Source organism: Thermobia domestica, chromosome 11, assembly GCF_964235325.1.
Source record: "Thermobia domestica chromosome 11, izTheDome1.hap1.1, whole genome shotgun sequence".
In the NCBI taxonomy this organism is placed as follows: domain Eukaryota; kingdom Metazoa; phylum Arthropoda; class Insecta; order Zygentoma; family Lepismatidae; genus Thermobia; species Thermobia domestica.
The window spans coordinates 212358290-212371586 of NC_137464.1; the positions used below are offsets into that span (position 1 = coordinate 212358290).

General features: G+C 34.7%; 1 protein-coding gene across 1 annotated transcript in view; it reads left to right on the forward strand.

Annotated features, from left to right (window-relative positions):
* The first annotated feature begins 5137 nt into the window (after positions 1–5137).
* The window catches only part of LOC145664710 (UNC93-like protein MFSD11), a 107886-nt gene continuing 99726 nt past the window's right edge, over positions 5138–13297 (forward strand). The window contains exon 1 of the mRNA XM_081731578.1: positions 5138–5375. Coding sequence (XP_081587704.1) covers positions 5283–5375 — 93 coding nt within the window. The 5' untranslated portion in view covers positions 5138–5282. The remainder of the gene's footprint in view (positions 5376–13297) is intronic.

Below are 13297 nucleotides of genomic sequence, written 5' to 3' on the forward strand. Positions count from 1 at the left end.
TGAGTTGTACCGAAGTTTTCCGATGTGTTGGAGCTCAAGCAAAATATTTCTATGATTGGTTTAGAGCCCAAGCTTCATGACTCGGCGCGAGTACTATAAACAGTAACCGATGGCCACTGGCGAACTGGCCATATTTTCTCAGAGATTAGCCCAAAAAGTTCGGATTTCGTGAGATTTAAGGAGCCATATCTCGGGAATCGTATGTCATAGAGAGATAATATTTTGCGATTTTTTTAAAATGTTGAGCCCTCTAGCTTCGTAAAATAACATATCGTGGAACGTTTTAACAGAACTCTTAAACAAAACATGTGGGAAAAATTTAGTACTCAAGGAAATAATAAATGGCTGATATATTACAAGAATTGTTTAATGAGTGTAATAATAAAGTACATAGAACAATTGGTATAAAGCCTGTAGAAGTTAAAAGAAAAATAATTCTTTTTAAGTTTGTTCTGGTTTTAATCTCAATCCTTAACTATCTACAAAATCTAGAAGAGACAGAAATGCACTAAAACTTCCGGTCTCAATATTGATCTATATAAAGCAAAAATGATAACAGATAGCAAGAATTAAGTATGTTTAATCAATTTAATGTTCTAAGATTAGGTACCATCTTCTGTCTTGCCCTCTATTTAAACCGGAAATGAAAAACTAATTCCGATTTTAACTTTCATCGTTATAGAGTGAAAACGGTAATAGAAAGCGAGAAGGGTTGGAAGAACATATTTCGTTTTCACTTTAATCTCTCTATTGAAACCGGAATTGGTACATATCTACTATTAGTTCCGGTTTCAATAATACTTGAGAAAATATCATGCCATACAAACCAAACTCCTTCACGTGGTATACACGTGATACTGATACTTCTTTTAAATTAATATCATTAAATCAAATAATATTTTGTATAAAATCTTAGAATAGAGGCATACATATTCAATATGTTGACAAATTAATCCGTTACTTTCTTCAAATTTTACGAAAAATTTTGCTTAAAATTTCAGAAAAATTTGGTCTAAGATTTCCAAAATTTTAAAGCAAGTAATCTGAGTGTTAAAGATTACTTGTTGTCATCTGGTAGACATGTAGATACGTTCACGTGTCATCCATTTTACACAAACGAGAGATGAGCACTCTCCAGTCACTTTGCCCTCGCACTCATTTACTTTCTTTTCAGTAGATGATGGAGAGGACAAATGAGAATGAGGGCATCATGATTATTTGAAGCAGTGTCAGTGAGAGTGAGGGCTTAAATATTATTTCAAGGTGAGTGTGAGGGAGGTAAGTGAAGGTGAGAGCATGAGTATCATTTGAGGGTGATAGTGAGTGAGTGTAAGTGTAAGGGCATCAATAATATTGGGGGGCGAGGAATGTGAGTGTGAGGAAGTTGAATGAGAGTGATGGTGAGAGCAACAATAGCTATTATTTGGTGTTGAGGGCGAGTGGATTGAGTGTGAAGGAGTTCAGTATGAGTGAGGATTAAGAAAAATGCCCATCTCTAGTGCAAACTCAAAATGACGTGTGTAGGGAAAGAAGTAAACTGAAAAAGGAAGGGCTGCGATACCTTCTTTTGTCGCATTTTCACTTCATTACCACACTTGAAGACTTTGATCAGTGTCTGAATCATGGCAGGTCATAAACTGGGGACGGCTTATTTCTCATCTCTACTAATAGCTACTCGACAAACAGTTGCTTGTACAACCGTTTGTAACGTTTACATGTGTTGTAAGCTTGCGGACACTATATTTTATAATACCCTGTTCGGAATGTTCCACGATTGTGATGTTAGTATTTACCTTCATCTTCTGTAGAAATATAGAAAGTTGGCTTTCGTAGAAAGGACGGATAGAGGTATTCTTCAACAAAATATCGCCTTTTGGACGCGGGGTAGGAAACGGACATTTTCTTTTTTTTCTTTTTACTTTATTTCTTTTTTCTTTCCTTTCTATGTTTCTCGTATTCAAGTACCACCTTTGTTCCCGTGTAATGGGTTCTACAATTGAAGAAAGTGCCTTTACAACATTAAGTACTTGTTAAGTTCTGTATTCAGCCTGTGGCTGGCTATCTTGATTGGTTTTCAAACTGGTTGCCAAAAGTATAAGTTATGCAAACCAACATATCGCAAGTGTCGTTTTGGTTGCCTAACACCTTACTAAATACCTAAAGGTTATACATTTTGCCATATGTATTTTACAGGTTGCTTTAATTTAAACTGATAGCCAAGAAAAAAGTAACATGAAGCAAGAAGGAGGATGGTACAAATTTATCTTCATTTGGGTATAAAAATTCACTTGCATATTTTTTCGTTCGAGAAAAATCTTTATTCTGAGCTTCAGATGTTGTATTAGAACCTAATATGAATTTAATTCACAAAATAAAATCCATAAACGATCATTTTACATATGATGTTATTATAGTTTAACATGATAGTAAAAGTACATTAATCATAGAATTTCTTCTATCTTAAACATTAGATCATTCCAATATGTTTGCAACATGAATTCATGGATCTATATGTTTCTGATCAGTGTGATCAATTCTTTCGACAATGATATCTCGGAAGCCCACAAGTGCTAGAAACGTACCGTTTCCGCTGGTTGCTTCGAAATTTTGTGTAAATTTGCCTGTTCTCATTCAAATTTTCAAAAAAACTTGTCTTTATTTTTCTATTCCACATTTTTAGGCGTCGTTTTGACCCTATTAGTTTAATATTGCCACTAGGACGTTAAGGTTGATACCCTTGTGAAAGGCAACCCGTAGAGGAGCTACGTATAGCGGGTTGATGGACATTTCAGGCGCTTTGCTTTATTCTGAATAACAAAACCTATTGCAAGCTGAAAACTTCGAAGGTTTGTGGGCCCACAATGAGGCGTATTCGGATATGGTATTATAAGAAAAAAAAAAAAGAAATATGTTTGCATTTGGTATCATCTACCACTTATCCAAGTTTGCCACAAACTCACCTCAACATTCTATATACTAAAATACTGCATTTATATGTTTGTCTATAGCAATTCACTCCATTAGAGAGTCTTCCTGTTCTTTACTTGTGTTCGTAAAAGGACTTGCACCGATATAGTGGGACGTGGGAAAGAGATTGACGCTCATATTGGAACAGTGCGCTGTGCAAATTGAGCAAGTTCAGTTAGTAGTATTTAAACTTTTTTCCCACTGGAATGTTAGCGACTTCAATAAAGGCTATATATATTTACTCATAAGTTACACAAAATGTGTCTTTATCTCCTAAAGCATGTTATTAATTGAAGTTTTAGAGGAAATTGGAAAGAAATTTCAATTAAGAAATAGGGATTTACACTAACAAAACCTTAAATAATAATTGTATTCAGCAGAGTCAGTTTTCTAATCACATTTCATCGTTCTCCGAATCACGATCGGGTTCAAGTACGGTGCAGTTGGCGAATGCAACATTGACCTTCACAGCATAGGACATTCCCCACCCATCTAGTCCACTTTTAAGAGAGCTGGATTATATGATAGCTCCATAGCATCGACTCTGGCTGTAAGAAAATTATTTAAGACTTGAGATAAGGTGAATGAAACTTATAAAGTTAAATAAGCTAACAGAAGTAACTTTGCACAACTTTCCTTATATATTTGAATGATTACTGGTGGTGTAGCTATTTGTAAGTATCTCATTTTAATATTTGAATATTATGAAACCTTATGCGATATATATATATATATATATATATATATATATATATATATATATATATATATATATATATATATATATATATATATATATATTACATCAATTTCAATAAATGCTCAACAGTAATTTTTTAAAATGATTGATGCACGTGTGCTAGAGCATATGATACTTGCTCAGTTTCCTGACGAAGTACGATTTTATTAGGATTAGGATTAGGAATTAGATTTTTGGGCTTTCGGCATCTATGACCATGTTAGCCCGTCAAGTATGGAGGATGGCGTCCCTCGCTGTTCACACTATCTAAGGAAAGGGAAGGGAGAAAGGATTGGGGAAGGAAAGAAGCGGCCTGGGACCTGTATGTTAGATACCGTCCCGGTATTTGCCTGGTGTGAAGAAGGAAAACCTTATTCAGAATGGTTGGCCTGAAAAAGCTTTTACATTCTTCGACCGAGTGTCGCCACCGAGAATCGAACCCGGACCGCTCGTACCAAAGACGAGAGCGTTAGCGAGTACGCTACGCGGGGCCACTAAGATTTTGTTGTTGTGGATGCGTGATTTCGAGGAACTCGTATACTGTAAAATTATTTCAGTTATAATTACGTGATGCATTCCACCATTGTAACAATATTTGCCTGTCATTCTCCATAATTTTAACGAACATGTATTTTACAGTGTTATATTAGGTAGTAGAAGCAAAATCTGGAACTCGGGTATAGGGGGGGGGGGTGAGTAATTGCGCTGACCAGGCATCACCAGCTTGTAGTGTGTCATTTGTATGTCCAAGTCTCATGCAGTCTCGGTCCTGAACGGGACACTAAACTGAAAATCAACCAATTTCTGAAACCTGCTGTTCGTCTATGATGAAGTTTACCTAATGATGTCCAGTAATGCACTTTATTTAATTATTATTAATACTAAGGAAAGAAGAGTAATTGATCTTTAACACAATTCCATTTTGAATTTGGTCTTCACTATTGGTCTAATGGTTAGCTCACGCACATTTGGTTCAATCGAATATTCATTTAATGCATTTGTTACAATAATAATAATAATAATAATAATAATAATAATAATAATAATAATAATAATAATAATAATAATAATAATAATAATAATAATAATAATAACGTTTACCATTAAAGTAATTACTAGAACAAAGAAATTGAAATGAGTAATAAAAGTATGAATGAGTGATCTTCAACACTTGACACAACGTTGGACCTCGATGGCTACTTCTCTAGAAAATCTGGAAATGGAATTCTTTTGGTTGTTGTGCGTAAAGGGTTAGAAACAATTAAAATGTTTTATATTTTATTATGATAATTTTACAAAAATCATTCCCAGTTGATCGGCATCCGATCATTCACATTACTTCATTTCAATGATGCTATTATTAATTCCTCTCTTTTGCCGCGTGGTGCGCTGTTGTAACCAATTGAGAGTTAGTACCTGACCGCCTATGGGCGATATTACATTTTTCTTTTCTGTTGGATAGCAAGTGTGCGTGAGATCGTCTCGTAGTAGTGTAGTGGAACTTAAGAGCAGCGTACGGGAAGAAGAGAAAGTTTTAAAAACAAAAAAAGTACAAACTCTTTAAAAATCATTCACAATGAGAATCGACAAAAGGTTTTTAAATGTAATCCTTTTAGGATTCGGTTTTATGTTTGTATTTACGGCGTTTCAAACTATGGGCAATATTCAGGTAAGATTTTTTTATTCTTCTCTTTTTTTTCAATAAGAGGAGGTAACACATGTGATGACAAGTTTCATTGAATTCTTCAGACACGTATGAAGAAACATATGGTAAAAACACACGTCTTTTTCCACGGACTTTTATATGCAAGAAACAGAACATCATTGTAATATGCGGCAAAATAAACTTATCACATTCGATCATAATGTAAAGTGATGATTCTTTTTTAAAAATATATTAAATTATCATGTTTTTTCGAATTGTCGGTATCACGTGTTAATTTTATATTGTCGTCTGCCGACATTGTATCCTTGGGTCAATGTTAAGAGAAAGAAAAAAAAAGAGAGAAAAAACTGAAGTGGTTATTTTTTAACTCTTTTTTTTTTTTTGAAAGTAACAACTACTTTTTTCATCACGGAACCGTGAAATCTTATACAAGAAATGTATACTTTTGTTTCATAAACTTTGCCGTTGCGTATAATAAATTCCGCTGTCTCTGCTGAAGATTTTCTCTACGGATGAATTAAAAAAAAAAAAAGTGTTAATGAAACCTGACTTCCGAGACTGTATACATTAATAAATATTATCTTAAGAACTAAAATCACTTCCTTGTGGCAATCAAATTAATAACAGCAAAAGAGGTATTAGAATAGTAATAACTGGCGGTGATTGCTTCTCTTTCATAAATTTTTTTTCCGAAAAATATAACGAAATGTTGACGAAATATATTGCCGTCTTCTTGTTAAATTACACTCAAGTGATTGACGAGGAATTGTACTTGATACTAATCTTTAATCGGTATTTTAATAGCAGTTATAGTTCACATACATATTATAACAATAGGGTTGTAATCTAGCTATGATCTTACATCAGAATTTATACCAGTCTTTGGTTGGGATTTTGCTTAAAAATATTGTAATGTGAGAAAAATTGATGCCATATACCAAACAATATACTTATCATTTATATACTTTGTATATACTAGCGTCAATTATCCGTTTCGCTGGATTAAAATAAGAAAAAAATTAGTAGGGTCTAATACAGTGGCGTATTTACGATTTTGTTTCTGGTGGGCTTTGCTAACTTTCGGGGGGGGACTTTGCCCGGAAATGTGAAAATTCTGTAAAATATTTAATTTATTTTACTATAGTAAGTAAGATTTCGGGGGGGCTTAAGCGCGGAAGCCCCCTCCTTAAATACGCCACTGGTCTAATATGTTCCGTTAATCAGTCACTTTTTACTACTACTAAAGCGCTCTCTGATAGACAATGTTTTTTGTCTTGCATTCTGCAAGCTGAATATATAAAATTCTCAGGATTTTCAACTCGAGACATTGTCACATAAAGTTCGCCGGGTGAGAAACAAGGGGTTCTCAAATCTAGTCCTGCTGTTGTGAATATTTGTCCCTGACACTTGTAGATTGTCATTGCGAATGACAGTCCCAAAGGGAATTGCAGACGTTTGAATGGAATAATGAAGTCTGTGGTTGTTAAAAGTATCTTCTTCCTCCCCCAAGTTGCGGGGCTGAATTTGAATTAAACGCCATCGGAAGTGTCACTGTTCATCTCAGTGACACCGAAAACTATAGACTCGGCACTAATATCGGTCATTTTTGATCATCCTCCCTTAGGTTGCGGGGCTGAATTTGGATTTAAGCAGGATAGGAAGTGTCACTGTTCATCTCAGAGACTCCGAAAACTATGGATTCGGCACTAATATAAATCATTTTCGATCATTTTCGACCCTCCCCTAAGTTGCACCGTCAAAGTGAAATGATAAAAATTATTTAAGGAATGAACATCATCATTGCCTAAAATTTGATCGAGATCGGTCGGGTGGTTCAAGAGTCATTAATTCACAAACATAATCACGTTCATTTTTATTTGTAAAATCCAAATCTAAAGTCTCCTTTTTCTTTAAAAGTTACGTAACTTTTGAAATAAGAAGGATGGTAGCTAGAAGTGTCCTCTTCTCTCCTATGCGTTTTAAAAGATATTCGTTTGTTACCCTTCGTGTCTATTTTATCTTCTCCATGTTCCTACAATACCACACTTCGAAGCTCTATAAATATTTCTTCTCAAACTTCCGTAATGTCTAAACCATAAAGTCCAATACTCCATATATAACACTTGACCAATTGCTTCCTTATTCCAATATTAAGGATTGCATTACATAAAGAAATTAATTTATCTTTTACCTTTTTTGTTCTTGTTCTTATGATGCAACTCCCAGGTAATGAAAAGACAAGACAAGACCCTATATTAACATGGAGCCCTACCCCCGACAGGAGCTTGATCCAGTGCAGTTGACGGATGCACAGACCAGTAAGCAAGATCAAACCTCACAGTTTAAGCCGTTCTCCACCGTCTCCAAACGAACTCGATTACAGGACCATGCAAAGCCATCGTCCTGACAAATTAATTGTTGAATTTGTTTCTATAAGATATATGGCAATAAAATACGCGTGACATTCTGAAAGGTCTTAAATGAAACTTTTAGTTGCATTCTGATTGATTAATTCATTTATGTGTTTCAAAATGACACATTGAACTGCACTATTCCTTGGCTTTATTTATATCAACCTTGAACCAAAACTACAAGGATAAAATTATCTCGTTTTACTCAACAAAATGATCGTGTAGCGCATATCGTTGTTTTCAAACTTCGGTTAGTGCACTTTGCACTCGTATTTATAAGGAACGGTAAAACATATAATATTATTTCATTTTATATTAAAATCTATTGTAGGATTCTTGTATGATAACAAAAAAAAATGACAATACATACTCATTTCGCGTATTTTGAAATGAAGAATAAATCTTTGAAGCAGTAAAATACATGAGGGCCGCAGTGCCTCAATAGGGAGCCCTTTACTGGGGCTTGGGGTCCCTGGTTCGGATTTTTTTTTCAAGATTTCTAGATTTGTGGGCTTTCGGCATCTACGGCATTGTTAACCCGTCACGTATGAGAGATGGCGTTCCTCGCTGATCACACTATCTAGAGAAAGTATAAAGCAAGGAAACGGCCTGGAACCTGTATGTTAAGTACCATCCCAGCATTTGCCTGATGTGAATGAGGAAAATCCAGATAAACCTCACTCAGGATGGCTGGTCTGAAAAAACTTTTACACTTTTTCAACCAAATATATCCACCGGGAATCTAACCCGGGACCACTCGCACCAAAGAGTTTCTGGTTCGATCCCAGCTCCCACAAAATGAGCGTTGTAGTTGAACAAACATTTTGAGTGTGTTTTTTCGACGTTTTCTCGTTTTCTTCCACTTTCGTCATTTCACTACTGTCATTCATATAATCATCACCTTTTTCTTTAGCCTTGGTGCATAATTGTGGGATGTTAAATTCAATTTTTTAAAAAGTGAAACGTGTATAAATTATTAAATAGAAAATTTGCTTCTTTTACGAGTGCTCAACTTTCAGAACAAAATAATAGATTACTCCAGAGACATCGGACTAAATTAGGCATAGTTCAAAAGATGTTGTAAATTAACACGTTTTACCATTTAAAAAAAATATTATGATACTTTCGGAAAATCCTTAGGTCGATTTCTAATGCGATATATTTGATCCGCTGAGATTAAATTTTTAGTTACAAGGCTGATGAAGATGTCTTCGTCACATTAGATAAATGCCAGAATGCCACCTTTAAGTTTGTCTATATTTAGTATTATGATATGAGTTTTGTTTTGGGGGTAAACAGGGCAAAATTTTGTATTCAAAAAAAAAAAACTGTCAGTAAATCAGTAAAATAAGAATCAATGACTGACATGAAATTAGAATGAAATATTTAGATTAAGACTTCACACTTATAATCTGTAGGTAATTGATTAATGGATTGATTTCTATTTACGTCCTTCGTCACCAGCGAGGGTGTACAGAACAATCTCTACAGTTTAAATTGGAATCTGGACTTCTGTAGCACATTCAATGCTCAGCCATCGTCAATTAAACCCGAGAACTAGTGCACCAAAAGCTCTACTCTAACCACTAGAAAAAGCTAGGTCTTGGCTATGTGGTTAACGTACATGTCTTCGGCGCAGAAGATTCGGATTCGGTTCCCGATGGGAGCTCATATGATTTGGATTTAACGTTAAACTGTATATGCACGTCTCATATAGCCTCGCTGCTGAAAGGGACGCTAAACTTCAATCGATTTCACTTATAGTCACTAGGTCAGCGAGGTAGACTAGGAAATGAATAATAAATGTGTAATTATTAAATGTGAAAGAAATGAGAGGATTTCGAGAAAACTTACTAACGCGATGCTGTCTATCATATAATCATCGAACCTAGAATTATTTACAACAGAGCTGAGCGCTTTAGAATTGAGCCGATTAACTCTGTTAAAACAAAGAAAATCAAAACTGAAAAATTCTTAAAACGACGTAAGTAATTGAGATGTTCATAAATGTAAAATGTTGAGAATGATATATACAATGGAGTTTTCGCATGATTTAAGAGAGTGACCCAATGGAGAATCCCACAGCTATGAAATCTCCCTTTCCCATCCCGTATTATCTCCAATTGTGCAACAGTTCCCTCTTATCTATATGGTTAGAGTACGCGTCTTCAGAGCGGGAGACCCAGGTTCTATTCCTGTTTGAAGCACATGTGGTTAGGATCCCACGTTAAGCTGTAAGTTCACGTCTCATGTAGCCTCAATACTGAAAAGAGACGCTAAGTACCAAATCAACCAAACAAATCCAATCCAATCGTGCTCAATGTGGTTAACCATTATGTTCCTAGTATTCCTTTTACTCCCAGTGTAATGAAAAGTCGCCCATCCCCGCGGGGAATCTTCTGAAATCACCACTGCACCGAGATATTCATGGTATAAGAAATAGCGTTATTGGTTTCCCATTTCTATGTTTTCTTTAATGTTCTTGATATTTTAAATGCTATTTACAGAGTTAAATAAATGTAAATATTGTACTATAATCATTGTGAGTTAATTATAAATTTGGACAGTCAATCTTATAGGATTCCAAAATGTAATATTTTACAGGAAAAGTTATTTCTTTTATTTTCTTATCTTTCTGCTCTTTTTTCCTTTCTTTCCTCTTCGGACTCTTTCTCTGTCTTTTCGTGCTAATAACGGCCATTGACCGTGTTGCACGGGTAGGTAATGCCCACTTTTCTGATTGATTGATTGATTGACTTGGAATTTAACGTCCCACAATTATGTATGCCCTGTAGGCTAAGGATGACGTGTGATTTAGGCAACTGAATGATGATGTAAGAATTCGTAGAATGAGAATGTGGGAGGAAACTGGAGTACCCCCGAGAAAACCCATGGATACAATGTTGTCTACCACAAACTTACTTTTGCCGGGGATCGAACCAGGGATCTCACGAACCAAAGCCACTGTGCCCTCCAAAATAAGTGTTGTTTAGGTCAGATTTTATTTTTGCTTAATTGATACGAACTTTCAGAATAAGCAGCATTCAAATTAAAATTAAAAGAATGAAAAAGTTAACTTTAAAAAAAAAAAATGTTGAACATTAAGATAAAAGTGTAGTGTTCTCGAACTAGCTTTAAGGTTACTGTAAAGGGACAGGTTTTGCCAATGGATATCACTACAGTCTTCGTGTCTGTTCCATGTATTTTTTACCTTTCACGAAAATTTACATTTTTTTTTTTTTTTTTTTTTTTTTACAAATTTAAACGTAGAGACTTCAGGTTTTTAGAGAAGGAACTCCATAACCTATTAAAGGGAACAATCCGTGCCGATATTTTATTTAAAATTTTCTTCATTGTTGAAACAGTTCCATTGTTAAAGGTTTGGATATCCATTTCAACAATGAAGAAAAGTCTAAATAAAAAATCAGCACGGATTGTTCCCTTTAATAGGTTATGAAGTTACTTTTCTAAAAATTTGAAGTCTGTAGATTGAAATTTGTAACAAAAATCGTGAATTTTCGTGAAAGGTAAAAAATACATGTAAGAGATACGAAGATTGTACTGCCATCTATCGACAAAACTTGGCCCTTTAAACCAACCTTAAGAAGCTCTCACCTTTGTTCTTGAAGAGTGCAATACTCGAAGGGGAAAAAAAAAACTACCGGCCGCTACTACTTTGTCCATTTGTGCGTGTATGTATCTGTGTGTGTGTGTGTGTTAACGCTTCCTTGTTTGGACGGACACACCTTTTTTCTTTTCTTTTTTTTAAAAACTTTTTTCACGTATTTCCGTATCGCTTCTCATGTTGACAAAAAAATGAAAGTTCATTCATTATCCATGATTTCTAAACCATTGACTTAGAACATTGCTCACCTAAGCGTAATGCCTTTACGAAAGGAAGAGAGAGGAGCGGAGGAGTTATAACAGTCACTTATGGTAAACATTACATACTACTGTTTGAGCTGCGAAAACATGTGATGAAACTGTATCCATTAATATATCTTTCTCCACACAAAAAATCATAAAAGCTCTTCTTGTGGCTAAATGATTATAATTTGTACCTTCGACGCGAAGGACCTGCGTTCATTTCCTGATGGAAACTCATATAATTTGAATAACTCGTTAAACTGTAGTTTTATGTAGCATGTAATCTCTCTGCTTCTAATAGAAAAGTACAAAGCTTAAATCAAGCAAAAAACGTCAAGAAAAATTCAGTGCAAGGGTATCCAGAATCGGGTTTTAGGTCGCAGGTTGTGCTTATAAGAATATTTTGTGGGAGAGGCACAACTTTACAATGAAAATGGTACAATCAAACTGGAAAATGGTTAAAATGGGAGGGAGATATGTAAATTTGAGGGCTTGTGCCCAAGCCTATGGGGGAGATGGATACCTCTGATTCAGTGATTTTATTATTATTATTATTATTATTATTATTATTATTATTATTATTATTATTATTATTATTACTATATAAAATTGGGAAGAAGCGGTATATCTGAGATGTTGCGCCCAAGCTCTTGATGAAAATGGGCACCTTTAATTCAGTGAATATATTGTTATATTTTAACAAAATAGACCAGACCCTAAACTCCATTTCATAGTGTTCTTGTGAAGCCGGGTGATTATAGCGCATATCGACTACCTGTCGAAGGCAATTTCTCTTCAAAACATAACTTAGTATTATACGGGCGGTATTTTAAAATAATACTGTTTTTATTGTCACCTATACTCAACCTTATAGGAATAATATACTCTCTGTCATTTACGTTTGGTGACTGTTGACCTACAGTATTATATAATTACTTCTATATTTCAGAAAAAAAAAGTGCATACTTATGACTATACTGTAAATTGGCATAGGTTGTCTCAGCTTTTATATAAATTTTCATAGCTCATCTCAGCCCAGACTGAAAATTTGCGAGCCCTAAACAGAAGGGCGTCATTTGGGGAGGACAAGTGGATTTTGGAAATATATATATATATATATATATATATATATATATATATATATATATATATATATATATATATATATATATATATATACAGTGGCGGATCCAGGATATGATCAAGGGAGGGGCTAAACCATAGTTTGCAGCTTTATCCAGTGTAAAGCAGGATTGAAGCCCATTTTATCCAGTGTATACCTGAGTGTCCAGGGTGGAAGCTATAGCCCTTATAGCTCCCTTGGATCCGCGCCTGTATATATATATATATAAATTTACTAATGAAAAAGTGAAACTTTAATCTTTGTGGAGAACCTTGCTCCCCCTCTCTCGATCCCCCAAAGCAAAACCTGAAATGACACTGCTGCCTAGACATACCAGAGCAAAATAGTAAACAAAACGACTGAATGTGTGTAAAATATTCACTTGCAAGTTTAGAAATTTATCACATGCTATGTGATATTTTCTTAGTATGAAACAAGAAAGTCATAAAACTTGAATTGACTACAGATTTTACACCTATTTTATAATACTTAACCTTTAACATTTAACTTATCATTACAGATAT